Raw genomic sequence first — 19,244 nt, forward strand, 5'->3', positions numbered from 1 at the left:
TTCTCTCTAGAGCGAGGGTATAAAACAGCAAGACGAGCTGCTCTTTCTCTGCCTCTATAGCTGCGTCGCAGGCATGTTTGTACGCACAGGATGGACTAGGAGCTCTGGATGGCAATGACCAGCTCAACCCTTTGTGCTTACTTATTCATTCTTCTTCCTGCCATTGCTGCAGACAGTGGCTCTGGCTCTGGCTGGGGTGAGTCACTCATTTCACATTCATCCCCTTCCCCCCCCCCTTAAAACCCAGGGTGATTTTGGAAGACGCGCTTCTTTGAAAAAGGTCCCAGCAAGGTGCAGTAAGAGGTTTATTCAGGTCGAGCATCTGCGTTGCATTCAAGTTCAGTCCCTAATACAGTGATGGCGAACCTTTTCGAGACCGAGTGCCCAAATTGCAACCCAAAACCCACTTATTTATCGCAAAGTGCCAACACCACAATTTAACCTGAATACTGAGGTTTTAGTTTAGAAAAAAGGGTTGGCTCCGAGGCATGCGTTATTCAGGAGTAAGCTTGGCGGTAGTCGGTGGCTTTGCTTTGAAGCAACCATGCAACTCTTCCAATGGGTGAATCACGACCATAGGAGGGTTTACTCAGAGGCAAGCCCCATTGCCAGCAACTGAGTTTACTCCCAGGTAAAGGATCACACTTTTCTTCTTTGCATGAAAATCAGTGGGGTTTAATAGCGCTTAACAGGGTTACCTACACTGCTTCCCCAAAATTAGGTTTTAGGTTTAATGCTAATAATCGAGCCCAGCGGCCCAGGCCAGCCTAGATGTGTGTGTGTCCGGGGGGGGGGGGGTGACTCTGTGCATGCTCACAGAGAGGGCTCTGAGTGCCACCTCTGGCACCCGTGCCATAGGTTCGCCACCACTGCCCTAATATTTTCATTTAAAGGCTGGCCAAGCTCTAAGAAAGACTCTGCATAATAGCTGGAAGACTGGCTGTCAGTCAAAGGAAACAGTGAGGATGATGAACCTGTAGTCTGAACGGCCTCAGACAACTCCACACCAACCTCCATATGAAAGCCCCTCATGTACTTGATGGTTATTATATCACCCCTCAGTCATTTCCTCTCCAGGCTAAACATCCCATTCTCCTTCAACCCTTCCTCACAGGACTGGGTCTCCAGACCTCTCTGTTGGTCTCCTCTGGACAGGTTTCACCTTGAATGCATCCTTAAACTGTGGTGCTCAAAACATACGGGGCAGTTTTGTTATATTCCCACCCGGAAATCTGGTTGTGTTGTACTTTGTGACAGAAAGGAGAGAAAGCAATCCTGTCCTCTATAACTGCGTGCTGTCAAGTTGCAGCCAGCTTATGGCAACCCCAGGAACATGATGTTTTCAAGGCAAAGGTTTTCAGAGGTGGTTTGCTATGGACATTCTCTGTAGAGCAACCTTAGACTTCCTGGGTGGTCTCCCGTTCAAGTGCTAACTGTAGGAGATCCTGCTTAGTTTCTGAGCTCTAATGATAAAAAGTAAAGGAAGTAAAACCAGGGGGCATACATTGAAAATGCTGGGGGGAAGAATGAGGACTAATAAAAGGAAACACTTCTTCACGCAACGTGTGATTGGTGTTTGGAATATGCTGCCACAGGAGGTGGCGATGGCCACTAACCTGGATAGCTTTACAAGGGGCTTGGACAGATTTATGGAGGAGAAGTCGATCTATGGCTACCAATCTTGATCCTCCTCGATCTGAGATTGCAAATGCCTTAGCAGACCAGGTGCTCAGGAGCAGCAGCAGCAGCAGAGGGCCACTGCTTTCACATCCTGCATGTGAGCTCCCAAAGGCATCTGGTGGGCCACTGTGAGTAGCAGAGTGCTGGACTAGATGGACTCTGGCTTGTTCCAGCAGGCTCTTTCTTATGTTCTGCAAGCACCAGGTCATTACTGATCCATGGGGCAACATTACATCACTGATGTTTACTAGGCAGACTATTTATGGGGTGGTTTGCCATTGCCTTCCTCAGTCATTTACGCTTTACCCTCAGCAAGTGGAGTACTCATTTTGCTGACCTGGGAAGGATGGAAGGCTGAGTCTGCCTCGAGCCGGCTACCTGAACCTGGCTTCCGTCGGGTTGGGAGCACAGCTTTGATTGCTGCTCACCACTCTGGGCCACGGGGCTCTAGTGTGCTCAAGCTGTTCAGGACTCCTCAGATTCCTATCAGCCTATCATTCACACCTATCAATATATTTTATGGTACATTCCAATACTTTTGTATATGTACCAGATTCCCATTGAGTTGTCAGATGTAGGGCTACAAATGAGGATCTCCGGGGAACTCTAAGGAATATGGCAGTTTCTCCCTATGATGGGGTGGGGCTGTGGCTCAGAGACAGAGCATCTGCTTGGCATCTCCGGTTTGAGCCCCGTCAACGAGCTCCAGTTAAAAGGATCAGGTAGTAGGTATTGTGGAAGACCTCAGCTTGAAACACTGGAGAGTGGCTGCCAATCAGAGTAGACACTATTTGCCTTGACCAGGGGCCTGCAACCTGTGGCTCTCCAGATGTTCATGGACTACAATTCCAATTGGCCATGCTTGCAGAGGCTGATGGGATTTGTAGTCCATGAACATCTGGAGAGCCACAGGTTGCAGACCCCTGGCCTTGACAGACCCAGCATTCTAATGTTATATGCAATTTTGTTAAAGACATTTATAGACATGTCTAATCAGAGGTTTTCCTAATGTTAACTGCAATGAAAGCTCAGAGCAGACTTGTCCCTAGTGAAATACATGGGCTTCAGGCCTGACTAGTCCATATGTAACTGGATTTTGCTCAGAGCAGACTTGTCCCTAGTGAAATACCAGGGCTTCAGGCCTGACTAGTCCGCATGTAACTGAATTTTGCTCAAAACAGACTTGCTCAGAGCAGACTCAGTACAAGGTAGTTTTCATGTTATACGCTTATTTTGTTAAAGGAGCATTCACCAGGGTTTTAAAAAGAGAGGTGGGATGGTGCAGCAAGTAGAGTGCTAGGTGGAGAGATCTGAATTCAAAACCCCAATATGCCATTTATTTGTCTATTTAAAACACTTATGCCTCGCCTTATGCTCTTGGAATCCAGGCAGCTAACAAAGCAACAAGAGAAAAACTTCCAGCTCTGCCCAAACAGTTTACTTTCCAGTGGGTGATGTTATGTCAATCTATAGCCCTTTATGCATGCAATACTTATCCCAAGGATATTTGCTGCACAGTGGGGTATCCCTGTGTTTCTTAGTTTACATGCAAGGAAGTGCCCCATGCTTCCTCCAAGCCTAGGCGCCATTTTGTCTGCCTCTTGATTCTGGGTCATCTCTGCAACCTCATATTTAGGAGGTTGAATACTGCCTGGGGGTGGGGGAGTGTTTCAGTGTTCTGTTGCTCCCACAATAAGCCCAAGGTATTCAAAATTTTAAAAAATAAGCCCCATTCGTCTCCTGGAAATACTGGTCTCTTGGAACTGATCCTGCTGCACAGGTAGGGGAAGGTGCAGAGGAGCGGAATACCTGAAGCAAGTAAAATGGACTAGTGGTGTACTTCTCTTTACTTGCACAGGAAAGGAAAAAAAGTTGCACATTACTTGCTTTCAGAAACCACAGGAATTATCTGATCTGTGGTGTGGTAAGTTTGGGAGGGGAAAAAATGTGTGCACAACTGAGAATGTCACCCAAAGAGAATGTACTCTCACTGTGGGGCAGTCCACAAATGTATAAATGGCCTATGAAATGTATCTAGCAATTTCATCCTCCCCCGCCACTCAATCTAGCCCAATCCTCCTCCTTTCTACAGCCCTCGTCTCACATGGTTTTTGTCCGTGCAGGTCCCATCTTTTCAATCGTAATATGGGAGCCCTTCCTCCATTTTTCACCAGCGGAAAAACTGGTCAGCTCAAACACAATGACTCTCATCTTAATCTTTTTATGGCAGACACAATGGCTCATTCCGCATGGGCCAAAAACAGCGGTGTGAAAACAGTGTGAAAATGGTGTAAAAGGGTCTAAAACGGTGTAAAAGGGTTTATACCATTTTCACACCACTGTTTTTGGCCCATGCAGAATCAGCCAACGACTCTCATCTTAATCTTTTTACGGCAGACAGAGCCATAAAATTCACCTTGAACTTATTGGAGGAAGGGTGAGATTTTAAAAAAAATATACTCTATGGTGAGGTTAAATGTAAGGTGAAGGCAACTGGGTGAAGGCAGGCAAGCAGTTGGGTTGTTGATAATGTATGAGAAAGTGATTACAGCCAGCGAAGAGCATATCATGCAGCATTCTGTCCCCAGAACAAAATCTCCTACTCAGTCTTGAAGATCTAGCAGTCACAGAAATGAAAAAGATATCTCACAGCTTAAAGCAAACCTGTGGATTTAATGCATGAACACTGAAGACGTGGGCTGAATGACATGGTGGCCCTGATCCAGTTCTACCCACATGTAGCACTACATGATTAGGTGTGTCAGGATGTCGATTCAAATATGTACCCATGATCCATCCCACTGAAAGCACAAAGTGAAGCTGATCTGATTCACCCCTGCTGTTCCAGAGAAGGAGATCTACTTGGGTAAAGTTATGTCAATCTATAAGGTAATGTCAATCTATGACAGCCATATCCTGACCTGGATGGCCCAAGATGACTTGATCTTACCAGATCTTGAGAATTAAACAGGGTTTATTCATTTATTTGTTTTTAGATGTTTACCCTGCCCATCCCCGAAGGGCTCAGGGCAGCGATACAACATCCGAAAAAAGTACTAGATTTGAAACAGCAATAAATATCCTGTAACGCTAAAACAATTATACGATATAACAACTAAAAACAACCAAGATGGCGACTTTAAAACCCCAATTTATCCCTGGCACCAACCAGGCAACTTACAGCTATCCGTTCCCAAGAAGCATGTGCGTTATCTCCCCAACAGCTCAACAGGGGTGAAAGAAGTTATGTGGCAAACAGGAGCCATTTCCTCAAATCCTATGAAGGGGGCTGCTGCTGCCAAGACTGCAAGACCCTTTGACCAGTGGTGGGATCCAAAAATTTTAGTAACAGGTTCCCATGGTGGTGGGATTCAAACTGTGGCGTAGTGCCAGTGGGGCTGGGCGGGGCACAATGGGGGCGTGGCCGGGCATTCCGGGGGCGGGGCATTCCTGGGCAGGGCTGTGGCAAGGACGCAGCCGCTGCCGCCGGTCCTTGGGCGGGAAATGAATGCACGCAGGCGCAGGCTGCCACGCACGCCGGTGCACCTCCTGCTAGACTGCTTCAAGTTCTGCGCGCTACTGCTGAGGAGGAGGAGGGGCGTAACTAAGGCAAAAATCACGTGGCAAAATCACCAATTAGTAACCCCCTCTCGGGAACCTGTGAGAACCTGCTGGATCCCACCTCTGCCTTTGACCAGCAACAGCCAGAGGACATGGTCAGATAAGAATACGCATCTCCCTCTGGATGAGTCTCCTAACCACATATCCAATTTGACAGATAGCTCCTAGGAATCCTCCAGAGGCTGTGGCATCAAAGCTAGCCAGGTGTGTACTACTGGGGCAGAGAGGACTGCAGGCAAAGGCATAGCACAGGTATAGCACACCCAGTTCATGCCTTGTGAAGAGCTAGCGACTAGGTAGCCCTGTATCAGGGCATCCTCCGATGCCCTTTCTTGAGCCTAAGTGTTTTAGGAAGCAGGTGGGGTCAGGTAGAGCTTGTGCCCAGCATGTTTTCTGATCGAACGGAGATATGATTGGTTGTGCAAATTTTTTTTAAAATGTTGCTTTGGATGCTGCTGCCAGCACAGCAAAGGATCTACAGTGTGTTACTGAAGTTAGGCTGAGGTCATCATTTTTTGGCTGGCTCCGTCTTCAGAAGTAGACGTCTTGTTTCTCTGCCTACTGTGCCATGTCTGAATTCCAAATGTGCCCTCAGACTCATAAGCCCCTTCTAGGTACATGGCAGGCTACTAGTATAGTGGTGGTCCTTTCCCTCCCCAAACCCCACCCTACTCAGCCTCCACCCCCCAAATCCAGAACTGGAAACCCTAGAGGGAACTGAGGGGCTCCATCATTTTCTGGTCTGCTTCTAGCCAAGCTTCAGAGGTGGAGCTTCTGGGGTGGAGCCAGATGTATAAAGCTGGACCCAGCTATGCTGAGCCCACAGTTCAAAGCTAAGTTAGCCCTGGCCAGATGTTGCTTTCTAATCTGCAGACTTGAAGCCTGCAGTTAAAACTAGCCCTGGCCAGGCATAGCCCAGCACTGAACTGTGCCCCTGCCCAGAACTCCATGTGGAGTTCAGGGTTAGGACTTGCATTCAAACGCTGGACCAGCGAACAGTGGAGGAAGAGAGAGAGCTAAAAAAAAAGGCAGCAGGCCAAAGCAGCCCAAAAATTGCCCCAAAAATTCAGCATTTTTCGGGAACCACTTATTTGGCTTCCTTTTATTGCTGCCTTTTTTCAGGAGGAAAAAAAACCCAAAAAAATATCAACAAGGTATTTTTGTTTTTTTCCTAACTGGAATATCTGCACGCCCACTCCTGCTTTGAGGCAAGGGGTGAAGGAGCACTCCCGGGCTGGCCTTTCTCTTATCAGGTCTGGTGGGTTGCAACCACTGTGGAGTCATGCATGAAGAATGTTAATGAGGTAAGTAAACAGGGAAGCTTCCACCAAGAGCATGGGAATAACGGAGTTCCAAAAGCTGGGACTGTTGTCAGTGGTGGGATCCAAAAATTTAAGTAACAGGTTCCCATGGTGGGATTCAAACTGTGGCGTAGCGCCAATGGGGCTAGGAGGGGCACGACGGGGGCGTGGCTGGGCATTCTGGGGGCGGGGCATTCCTGGGCAGGGCTGTGGCAAGGACGCAGCCGCTGCGCCGGTCCTTGAGCGGGAAACGAATGCACGCAGGCGCAGGCTGCCACACACGCCGGTGCACCTCCTGCTAGACTGCTTCAAGTTCTGCACGCTACTGCTGAGAGAGGAGGGGCATTGATCAAGGCAAAATCACGTGGCACGCAAAATCACTCAATTAGTGCAACCCTCGGCACAATACCACAAATAATTAGTAACTCCTTACTCCTCGGAAACCGTGTTGTGAGAAACCTGCTGGATCCCACCTCTGACTGTTGTGCTTCCCGGTGAGGAGTCCTAAAAAACAGTACTGCTCTGTAGGCGGTAATAAACCAAACCACAGTTGAAACTGAAGTGACAAATTTTCATGGAACTTTCCCATGTGGTGGATGTTCAAAGATTTGAGCATGTGGTCGGTACACTCTTTCCTATAACACCTCACTTTTACTTCTGTCAGTTGAAAACCTTTTGATGTATGTAAATGTTGTCCCTAGAAGGAACTGATGTTCTCTGGCTGATGTATTCAGTTGGGTGACTGGCAAATGCTTGGTTCACCGTTTGCAACAATGCTGTGCAATCATTCTAGGCCACGTCTAAACGAAACTTTGAGCGCAACAAAAATGAATCATGAACCGTTCCATCATCTAAAGGTTTTCTTCTGAAACGGAATTCCTTCTTACAGACAGAACCGTGGTATCGTGAACAACAGGAGATATCAGCTTTGCTTAATTTAAGAAATGTTTTTATTAAGTTCTCTGACGGTCTCTCTTTCTGGCATTCTCTTGGTCAGCCTCCCAAAATAAAGCTACTTCAGTGGCTTACATACATTTAACACTTACATACAGGAGCCCTGCAGGGCCAAAACTAAAAGATATGCAAAACATAAATGCACACCCGTAGAGGCTTCTTGCAGACAATTATAATGCCAGAAGAAGTGGCTTGGCACCTCCCCCCCCCCCCCGCTGCCCAGACTCCACTGCCCCACTATGGAGGCTGTGCTGGGGCAGCAGAGTCTGGGGGGGGGGCTCTTGTTTCCTGGTGCCACAACAGCCAACCTCGAGGTGGTGGCTAGAGATTTCCTGGGGTTACAGCTGATCTCCAGGCAAGGGCGTATCTGTCTGGGGACATGTCCCTGGGTGCGACTAATCTGGTCACATGGGGGGCACAAAATTGCCCCCCACAGACTGATCATGCGCCGGTCAACCTCCATCAGCGCCGGCAACCGGTTGCCTCATGCTACTGCCTCATCTTCGGCCTCCCTCAGCCCGACCCATGTTGTCCTGCTGCCTCGTCTTTGGCCTTTCTCGGCCCCACCCACGTCATTCTGGTGTCTCGTCTTCGGCCTCCCTCAGCTTTGGCAGCAGGACGACATGCACCGGGCCGAGGGAGGCCAAAGAGGAATGCACCATGTCTTCAGGCTCTACATCAGAGTCTTCAGTGCGCAGGTTAGTGCCCAGGGGCTGGCGCATGATACTTACTTTGTCTGGAAGCTCGTTAAATAATCTTGGGGTATTTACTCACTCCTAGTCTAATTTACCTAATCAGATTGGTGTGGGGATAAAATCATATGGGAGACTATCTATCTACAATTGCTCACTCTGGGTTGGAAAATTCCTGGAGGTTTGCAGCTGGAGCTTTGGGGAGGGGGGGATTCTGGGAGGGAAGAGACCTCAGCAGGATATAAAATCCACCCTCCAGAGCAGGCATTCTTTCAATGGATCTGATCTCCATGAGTCTGGACATCAGTTGGAATTCTGGGAGATCTTCCAGCCCCACGTGAATGTAGGCAACCTCACACATATCCTGGGAGGCAGGTCAGGACAAAAGTCAAATGAAAAACCCTACAGAGAACTTTGAGCCTGAAGTTCCAACCAGAGTGCTAATGTTATGATCGTCCTTTCTTAGAAACCTGTGAAGATGCTGAACCAGGTATCACCTTTGAGTGCTTCAGTCAATTTGCAGATCAGCTGGAGGGCAATATTAAGCTAATTTGCCACATTTCTAGGATGGAGATGTACTTGAAAGAAACTCTCATGAACTTCACTGTACGGTAAGAAACCTCTCCCGTCCATTAAAAATCCAATTGCTTTGCTGAGACCTTGTTAAAAGTTCATAACAACACAAAGAATCCTCTCCTTCCACATTCCTGTCTCACGATGGAAATAACAGCAAAGATAAGGCGGAGCTGGTGAACACAGGAGCTCTGTTTTTGAGAGCTGAGGGGCTGTTTGAAAAGGCACCCCCTCTCCACTCATTACAAATGTGACCTTCACTGTTCCAGGGCAAATGCCGATCAAGACTTATTCTGCATGTTTTCAGCATCATTCATTCGGAACCTGGGAAATTTAACTCGTCTAATCCTGTGGACTGGGTGTTTATGGTCTCAGGGAAACAAACACAGACACCAGTGGTGGGATCCAAAATTTTTAGTAACAGGTTCCCTCGCCAGCTCCCCCTCAGCAAAGGGGGCAGACTTAGGCAAACCTGAGCCCTGGGCAAAACCTGAGTTGGAATTCCCACATGTAAGGCAGCTTCACCCCACCACTGACCTAATTCCATTGAAAGGTGCAAGCTATTCTGCATGTGCGGAAGGAGCCTCACAGTTAGCAATGATATTCTTTATTGAAGCTCAATGCAGTATTTATAGACGTAGATTTCTGTAGCCAGATCTGAAGAGACATAGAAGACATAAAGACTGATATACTCTACAGGAGTCCCCTTTCCCCCAGTCAGGTGGATGAAAGCAAAATAACATCATTGTTTTGTTTTTCATATAGTACTGGTCAGTTCACATAGCAAAGCAGCGTTATCTCTAACTACGTAGGCTGGGAATTGGAATGCACTCCCTAAGACCCAGGGCGGGGGAGGGGAAGCATCAGACTAACAGTCAGAGGCTATGAGAACAGGACAGAAACAAGCGAGAACCTGATGGGAACAAAAGAGATAACCAGGCACAGATCCTGACGTGACTCAAACAGTTCCCAGATTCTCGACAAGAGACCTGCTAGGGGGGCAAAAACAGCAGCAAATGTCAGGACCATCAGGGAGCTCCCAACGACACCTGGTGGGCCACTGCAAGTAGCAGAGTGCAGGACTAGATGGACTCTGGTCTGATCCAGCAGGCTTGTTCTTATGTTCTTATGCTCTTAAGCTGCGTCTAATTTTCTCACTGGGAATTCTGATCTGTGCCACTTCCTGAGGTAAAAATTCCACCGAAGTCAAAAGGACTTATTTCTGAGTAAATATAGACAGAATCATACAGTGTGCAGCAGTGCAGTTTTCTTCCTTTTAAAAATGTTAGGCTTACTTTCAAGTACAGAGTTCAAGTGCTGACCATTCCAATTAAAGTTGGCGCTAATATTCTCCACAGTGCTGGGGACAACGTCCACGCATGCTCAGGGGAAAGCCAACTGGGATGGAAATGTTCTGTCAAGAGCAGTGCCATCTATTATCCTGTTGAAGCCTGCCTGATAATGGAAAAACTACAATATCCATGCTGCAAGAAGCTGACTCTCCTTCACATAGGTAAGTTGTATTGGGTGCATTATTCAAGACTGATTTTTTTGGGTGCCAGTTATATCCTGACATCTGCTTTAAATTTCCAAATACAAGTACACACCCCAAAGGAGAAGTTATGGAATTTATGGAGGAGAAGTCGATCTATGGCTACCAATCTTGATCCTCCTTGATTTGAGATTGCAAATGCCTTGGCAGACCAGGTGCTCGGGAGCAACAGCAGCAGAAGGCCATTGCTTTCACCTCCTGCAGGTGAGCTCCCAAAGGCACCTGGTGGGCCACTGCGAGTAGCAGAGTGCTGGACTAGATGGACTCTGGTCTGATCCAGCAGGCTCTTTCTTATGTTCTGTTCTTAAAGACCAGTTGGGAGTTCTAGGGTCATTCAGATCAGAATATAGTCTGTTCACTTATTGATTTGCAGTAGGAGGTTAAGAGCTTGTGTATCTAATCTGGAGGAACCAGGTTTGATTCCCAGCTCTGCCGCCTGAGCTGTGGAGGCTTATCTGGGGAATTCAGATTAGCCTGTACACTCCCACACATGCCAGCTGGGTGACCTACCTCACAGGGTGTTTGTTGTGAGGGGGGAAGGGCAAGGAGATTGTAAGCCCCTTTGAGTCTCCTGCAGGAGAGAAAGGGGGGGGTATAAATCCAAACTCTTCTTCTTAATCTTGGCTTTCCTGCAAGTATAAAGTTCTCTCTTCCTCTGTTTTATCCTCTCAACATCTCTGTGAGGTAAGTAAGGCTGAGAGAACGTGACTGGGCCGAGCTCCCCAGCAAATGTCATGGCTAAGCAGGGATTTAAACCAAAAGCAGTCTCCAAAGTTCTAGGAAGCGCTAAAATGGAATCCTACATGAAAGTCACTGCTAACTCTGAATCTGGGGCATAGAGGCTGGTGCTTTACTGAGAATAAAGCAAAACACAGAAACCAAGGAGTATCGTGCTTAAGCTTAAGGAGCAGCAATCACTACTTGAATGGCTGCCTTTTACTCTGGTTTACCCCCGTAAGGAAGCAATGTGTATTTATCATGTTTTTTCTCCCCCTGTTGTCTTTTACAGTTAAGCCTGAAGCACCATTTGGCTTAACCATCACAGACCAAGACAAGGAAGAGGCTTATTTGGTTCAATTTTCCAATCCTCTCTCATCACAAACATACCTAAAAGATAAGTTACTGTATGAAATAGCCTACTGGCCGGCAAACACCAATTGGACTGTGAATAATAATGTGAGCATTTGGTCCACTTTCAATGAGGAATGACTAGTTAAGGGGGGGGGGGGGTTGGAAGTGAAGGATTTTGTACTGTCTCTTAACCCCAGACTTTAGAGGGGGACTTGACTAGACAGTCAGAGAGCTGGAGGGGCTAAGGCGCTGGGCATCCTTTCTCCGCTGCTCAGGCACTATCCCTTTGACGCATAGATTTCTATTCTCAGGAATACTTTCTTCCTTCCTGCTCATTCCGAGACCTCTACTCGGATATACACTTTTCCATCCTGCAACCATGAGACCTGGGCACAAGTCCTGTATTTCCCTTCATCCTAGTTTGTTAGACTATATTAGGAAACTTTGTTAGACTATATTTGTTAGACTATATTAGGAAACTATATTAGGAACTCCATTTCCGGATAGGATAAAGTGAATACTTTATCCTATCCGGAAATGGAGTTCCTACAGTGCATGTAGTATAGTAGTTTGAATAGGCAAAAGGCTGTTATTGATTTTGTTCCTGGTGAACAGACAGGCTGGACGGGACTCTGTTGCACACGCGAAAACCTTGTGCACTTTGCTAAACTACCGGTTCTAGAATTTGCCTGGTTCTTAAGGGAGCAAGATTCTTGAACTCCAATAGGTTTGTCCAGTAGCTGAATGCTGTGAAAAGAAGTGCCTGTGGACTAGTTTATGAAATTATATCAGATATTGTTCTCATTTTTTTCTCTATTTAGCCTCTCTTTGGAATCGTCCTCCTTAAATCAAATGCACTTGGCCACGTAAATTAATCTAAAAATCCTCTATTATCAGGCTACTGGTATTGGATATCTTTTGCATTTGGTTAATTTACAATGCCATCTTTTGGGCATTCCTGGGGAGTATGTAGGAGCCTCTGCTGTACCTGCAGGTGGCCCCAGTAGGCTGTTTCCATAGTGCCATGAGCCATCCCAATTTAACATTATCATCAACGTTTCCAGGGCCAGATTTCTGAAAATGATTCTGTTTTCTATGTTTTTGAAAAGTAAACATTGTTTCCCTTATTTTAGACCAAAGTATTTCAACACGTTCCATTAAGACTTCTGAGACAGGAATTTCAGCCCAGCACAAAGTATGAACTAAAAGTCCAGTCCAAGCCCAATGAAGTTTTTTTCAAAGGGATGTGGAGTGAATGGAGCTCTTCCGCCTTCATCCAGACTGCACCAAGAATGCAGAAGGACACAAATACACCTGTTCATCGTGGTACTCTGTTACGGTTCTCTTTTTCACCAAAATTTTTGTGAAGAACTGATGTCAACAATTACTCTAAGTGGGATAAGGGTCAATACACTAATGTTCAATCTAGAAGCAGGGCTGCTGATGCACAGTGTAAAGTGCTGGTTGTTACCTTTAAGGCCAAAAGGGGGCCAAGGTATTTTAAAGTCAGTGGCATACCTGCCACTGGGACATCCGGGGACAAATGCCCCAGGCGCCCCCCATGGGAGTCACGTGAGGGCGTGCAAAAATCGCCCCACACTTTTGGGAAGGAGGAGGGGCATAGCTGGGGTTCAGTGCGACATGCCATGCCCCTCCTCATTCCTGGAATCTGCTGGACCTCGACGCAACAGGAAGCCCAACCCCTCCCCCCCTTGCGCCCCCCCAGCCAGCCTGCTTCTTTAGACGGCAAAGCAGCCAGCTGAAAAATATTTTTTTCAGCCGGCTGCTTTGTTGGCAGAAAAAGATAAGGGGGATGGGGGCCATGGGGGGGCCAGCCCCTCCCCTCCCCCTCCTCCACCCCAGCCAGGCTGCTTTTTCAGCCGGCTAAGCAGTGGGCTGAAAAAGCTTAGAAGTGGATCAGGGCCCAGCATTTCATGCCTCATTAGCAGCGTGACCTCCCAATAACTGTATAATAATTAGTATAATATAAGTAATTAGTATAATAATTATTATTACTTAATTACTACTACTAATTACTACTACTACTAATAATAATAAATTGTTAATTATTAATAGGTTATTCGGGATTTACTCTTGAAGGCAAATGCAACAACTAAATAAAGGCTCTATAAAAGAGAGGTATATTCTTTTGTTTTTCCTAGGCAATAAAATAATCCTGATGACAACATCCTTTGTGGGCTTCTTTATCCTGCTCATCATAATCTCCCTGATCCCAATATTTTGGAAAAGCAGGTATTTGAATTGCTTGTCGTTGCAACTCTTTGCTGCTAGAAATGTCCCCTTTATGAGCTCCTTTGGGGGTGAATGAGAACAGGGCCCAAGCCCCTTTGTTTTTGATGCAATACAAACTCACAATGGGCTCCCCTTCCCTCACTTCCTTATCTCATACACACAATCATGTGATTCCAGAAAATGGAATGTCTGTTTGAATTCTTAAATTGCATTTTCTACATTCCAGAAATGACGCCCTCGCTCACATCTGAACCTGCCTTCCCTAGTTTGTTTTCCAGACCTCAGAATCGCTCTCAGATGTTTCCATGGACTATAGTCCTATCAGTCCCCTGGGCACTCAGCATGGCCAATTGGCCATTCTGGCAGGGCCTGATGGGAATTGTACACCATGAACATCTGGAGAGCCGCAGGTTGCAGACCCGTGCCCTAAGTCTTACAGCGTCATCCAAAGGGGAGGGGCAAATCACTGCCGTGCGGCTGCCGTGCCATTCCCTGGGGGTGGGATGCTGCACTTGGTGCTGTGCCAGGGCCCATGCTGCTGCTGTCGCTGTAGTGGGGGTGGACTGGGGCATGGCTGGAGGAGCAGCTGACAGTATATTGAGTTCTCCTGGCCATTGCTTGTGTCACGCCGGCGGCCAGGACCTTTGGTGGCATACATCCATTCAACCTAAGGGAGGCTTCTCGGCAGCAGGGATTTCAATTTTTGAGCCTCCCCATGATGCCAGGAGGACTCCATGGGAGTGACGGCCTGGCATGGCTGCAGCCAGGCACCTGGCTTCTTAGTTGGGGCTGCCCATCTTCTCTACCTATCCATTCTGAATATGCATGAAAGTAGCAACTTGGCTGTTTTCAAGATAAGATAGAAGTTCAAAATCTGTGTCTATTGTGAGCATCAGCACCTTTGTTCTGCTGTTGAGTTTCAGGGCTCTTTTGCAGACGACATGATGGTTTTCTTGATTCCTCTACATGCTGCTATCTTCTCTTTCAGGATCAAACCCGTTGTGTGGCCAGCCATCCCCAATCACAAGAAAATGTTGGATAAACTCTGCAACACACTGAGAAAGGTTTGTGCTTCCACTACTTCTGTCACAGGGAAGGTTCTGTAAGAATGAGTTCCTCAGGTCCTCAGCAGAAAAGAAATGGTGATCTGCGATGTGTTTTGTTACCATCCTTCCAGGTGTTCATTCAATACACTTTGCCAAGCTGATTTTTAAAGCAGTTGCTGTTGAGCAGGGGTCTTCAAACTATGGCCCTCCAGATGTTCATAGACTACAATTCCCATGAGCCCTACCACTTGGCCATGCTGGCAGGGGTTGATGGGAATTGTAGTCCATGAACATCTGGAGGGCCATAGTTTGAAGACCCCTGCTGTTGAGGATGTGACAAGGCCATGCTAACAGCGTGGTGAGAGCCAGTGTGGTGTAGTGGTTAAGAGCAGGTGGATTCTAATCTGGAGAACCAGGTTTGATTCCCAACTCTGCCACCTGAGTGGCAGAGGCTTATCTGGTGAACCAGATGTATTTCCGTACTCCTACATTCCTGCTGTGTGACTTTGGGCTAGAATTTATTGCAGTTCTGCAGGGCTTGCAAAAACCTAGTGGTTGGGCCAGGCTTATGGATGAAGGCTGTAATGCTAGCCTTCCTTCCTTCCTTCCTTCCTTCCTTCCTTCCTTCCTTCCTTCCTTCCTTCCTTCCTTCCTTCCTTCCTTCCTTCCTTCCTTCCTTCCTTCCTTCCTTCCTTCCTTCCTTCCTTCCTCCTTCCTTCCTTCCTTCCTTCCTTCCTTCCTTCCTTCCTTCCTTCCTTCCTTCCTTCCTTCCTTCCTTCCTTCCTTCCTTCCTTCCTTCCTTCCTTCCTTCCTTCCTTCCTTCCTTTTAGATTTTGTTATTAAGATATTTAATCTGGTTGCTTATTAGACTCTCAGATGATTTTATTGTTATTGTTTTATTGTATTTAAATTGATGTAAACTATTCTGAGCCTTTAAAGTTTTTAAAAAGGTTTTTTCCTGCCACCAAGGCCATGGGCTGTGAAGGAAATCCTAACCACGAACCCCCCCCCCCCCCACTCCCACCACACACACACACACGCACACACTCACTTACAAATTTTTCACTATCCTTTTCCAATGGGGAGGTTTTTCTGCGATTTCTCACACACGGCCACAGTAAACAGAAGAGGAGATAGCAGGTTAATAATCATAACAAGTGGATACCAAAGGCACGGAAAGACCTTGAAACAGCGGTCACAATCTTAACAGACTATTCTGATATGAGAAAGAATGAAGTCGAACTGATTTTAAAAATACTAGGAAAGAAAAGTAATAATTGGACCTATCATTCAGAAATGCTGAAATCAAAAACTAGTGCCGTTCCTTTTCAGATTTGCACTCTGAGTTCATTCCGGAGAGTTACGTCCAGAGAGTTACGACGCATTGGATGAAGTGGGATATAACAGCAAGGCTTTATGCCAGGGATGACCAACTCTGGCGTCTCAGGTGTTCATGGACTATGATTCCCATCAGTCCCTGCCAGCATGGCCAGTTAGTCATGCTGGCAGGGACTGATGGGAATCGTAGTCCATGAACATCCGGGGAGCCAGAGTTGAACCCCCCTGCCTTGTGCCCTGCAACCTTGTCAGCATTTAATGTGCCACATAAATTTGCAGATTTTCCTGAACTGTTTTTTGTTCTAGATCTCAGGGCTGCTAATGGCTCCTTAAAGAAATACTGGCCCCTTACGCACATGCAGAATAACGCACTTTCAATCCACTTTCAATGCACTTTGCAGCTGGATTTTACTGTGCGGAATAGCAAAACCCACTTGCAAACCATTGTGAAAGTGGATTGAAAGTGCATTATTCTGCATGTGCGGAAGAGACTACTGACTGTGTACCTCTCCCAGAAATGTACAGCACAGTTTTTGAAGCTCTTCCTTCCCTTCTGCCTACAGAACTCAGAGATCAGCTTCTTCAACCCTGAGAGTCTGGGGTATGCTCATATCCACAAAGTGGACAGCATTCAAGCCAAGTCAGAAATGGAGCACTCTCAGCAGCTGCTGCTTCCCTTTGCGGTGGACGTTCCAGAGACGGTCAGGAACGGGCCTGAACTAAAGAGGAACCTCAGCCACGTCAACGACGGCTGGCTCAAGCTGTCTCTGGCGTATGAAGGAATGTGGCCAGCGGAGTTGTTGAACAGACATTTGGGCACGAGTAACCATCTCAATAGCGATGAATTCATCAGAGCCATCTGCTGTAATGAGAACGGTGCTAGCGACCAGCACGGCCGTAGTGATGCTCTCAGTGCCCATTCGAGTGCATTGCTGGGCCCCACCATTTTGCCTGGATTAGAATCCTGCCCGGCCGACCCCTTGCACCCAGCTTATGCCAACAGTGAAATTAAGGTATCGAACAAAGAGGAAGTTTATGTCACTATGGCAAGCTTTTTCAAAAGCAAAGGAAACTTGGGAAACAGGATGTGAAGGAGCATTACCTTGAAGAGTTAGCAATCGAGGCAAATGGCACGGGAGGGCCTTGTGTTCTTATAAACCTAGATAGCTTTAAAAGGGGCTTGGACAGATTTATGGAGGAGAAGTCGATCTCTGGCTACCAATCTTGATCCTCCTTGATCCGAGGTTGCAAATGCCTTAGCAGACCAGGTGCTCGGGAGCAGCAGCAGCAGCAGAAGGCCATTGCTTTCACATCCTGCATGAACTCCCAAAGGCACCTGGTGGGCCACTGTGAGTAGCAGAGAGCTGGACTAGATGGACTCTGGTCTGATCCAGCTGGCTCGTTCTTATGTTCTTATGACCACATTTCAGGCATGACAGTGATGATATTATTCTTTCTTTTTGCCTGCTATGGCTTGAACGTGGTCTGCTCTGCTGTTAACTGATGGAGTCAGGGGCAGGGACCACTTCTTCTGTCACTGTGTGATTGCATGGGCTGCTTAGCCCAGAAGAGCCGTTGTGAGCTCATTCATTTTTAAAAGGTGAATCCACTGGTTTATTTCTGGCCATCCCACCTACTCTGTGTTTGGATTTGGTGAAAGAACAAATCCTTTGCTGCTGTTAAAATGTATGCCTGAAGAGCGTGCCTGAAGTATCCTTGCTTTCTTTACCATCCTCTGCAACAAAAATGCATTGGAAAAATAGTGCTAGATAAACCTCGCTTATTTGCTTGGGACATTTACCACAAAGGTTTGCTGCTAAGTGCGATAACAAATGACTTTGGGGAGTATAAAAGAAACAATTGTACAGTGAACCCTACCCCAAACATTTGCATTGATTTCATTTTACCTGAGAATACATTAAATATACAGGCTGCCTTGATTTGCATTTGTGGCATTTTTTTGGACATCGTGATACAGGCTGTCTGCTGGGCACATCTCGGCAGCCCCCATGTACTCAAATATGTCTTGTACACCCAGTGACACCCAGTGCCTTCTACACAAATGGTGGACATCTGAGCAACTTTAATTTAAGACAGTGGTGGCGAACCTATGGCACTTCAGATGTTCGTGGACTACAATTCCCATTAGCCCCTGCCAGCATGGCCAATTGGCAGGGGCTGATGGGAATTTTAGTCCATGAACATCTGCAGTGCCATAGGTTTACCACCACGGATTTAAGACAACTCATTTGTCTGTTGACTCACTGGATGTGTGGGGTGGGGGGAAGGGGCAGGAGCACACGGGCACACAGGTTCCCCCTCCATACCGAGTCATCTGCATGGTGTGGACGCATGGGGAAAGCACCCATATGGTATTCTCCATCTCTGTATTCAGTGATGCTGCTTCTGAACACTGCTGATCACAGGAAGGGGGTTAGCACATCGGTACTTCCTCCGTGGAGTTGTCCCGTTCAGATGACTTGGTCCGTCATCCGGAAGTAGGGGGCAGGATCAACATGCACGTGCCCACCTGTTCTCCCTCTCTGCTTGGTGAGTTAACCTGTGGATGGATCGTCAGCCTTCAAATGAGCCCAGTGACTTCCAAGGTCTTCTAGATGGTTTTCTTTTTGATGCCAAGTACAAGAATCCTGTTTGTGGGCCTTTGAAAAGTTTGTGAAAGTCTAAACACCTGAGAAACATGAGACATTTTTAATCAGGATGGTTTCTCTGTGTGTGGCTGTTACGTGCTGTCAAGTTGTTTCTAACTTTTGGCTACCCTGTAAATTAATGAGCTCCAAATTGCCCTGTTGTGAACAGCCTGGCTCAGGCCCTGAAGGCCACGGTTTTCTCCATCGAATCATCCATCTCATGTTGAGTCTTCCCCTTTTCCAGCAGTCTTCAACTTTTCTCAGCATGTCCCTATAAGTTTTTCTCTACAGCTTCTCTAAAAGTTTCAATGTGCTGTCACTCGTTATCTTTGCTGAACTATTTTTTGTACCAGACATGCAGTATAATTTTTTTTAAGTAAGGGGCTGAACTGATGCTTTGCAGTTGGAAATAGTTGAGTACTTGGTTTACCATCTAATTCCAGAGCCTTAAACTTATTAAAGAAGAAGACAGTAGATATTTCATCTACAAGTTCTTTCATTAGCAGGTCATCAAT

General features: G+C 46.8%; 1 protein-coding gene across 1 annotated transcript; it reads left to right on the plus strand.

Moving 5' to 3' along the window:
• The first annotated feature begins 135 nt into the window (after positions 1-135).
• Positions 136-17,347, plus strand: IL7R (interleukin 7 receptor). The gene is made up of 8 exons (XM_048504116.1): positions 136-196; positions 8,715-8,859; positions 10,180-10,334; positions 11,383-11,549; positions 12,578-12,770; positions 13,607-13,697; positions 14,686-14,761; positions 16,645-17,347. Exons 2-8 carry the CDS (start codon positions 8,816-8,818, stop codon positions 17,170-17,172), a joined length of 1,254 nt encoding a protein of 417 aa, XP_048360073.1. The 5' UTR covers positions 136-196; positions 8,715-8,815; the 3' UTR covers positions 17,173-17,347.
• The last annotated feature ends 1,897 nt before the right edge of the window (positions 17,348-19,244 follow it).

The sequence above is a fragment of the Sphaerodactylus townsendi genome, linkage group LG07 (assembly GCF_021028975.2).
Source record: "Sphaerodactylus townsendi isolate TG3544 linkage group LG07, MPM_Stown_v2.3, whole genome shotgun sequence".
NCBI lineage: Eukaryota > Metazoa > Chordata > Lepidosauria > Squamata > Sphaerodactylidae > Sphaerodactylus > Sphaerodactylus townsendi.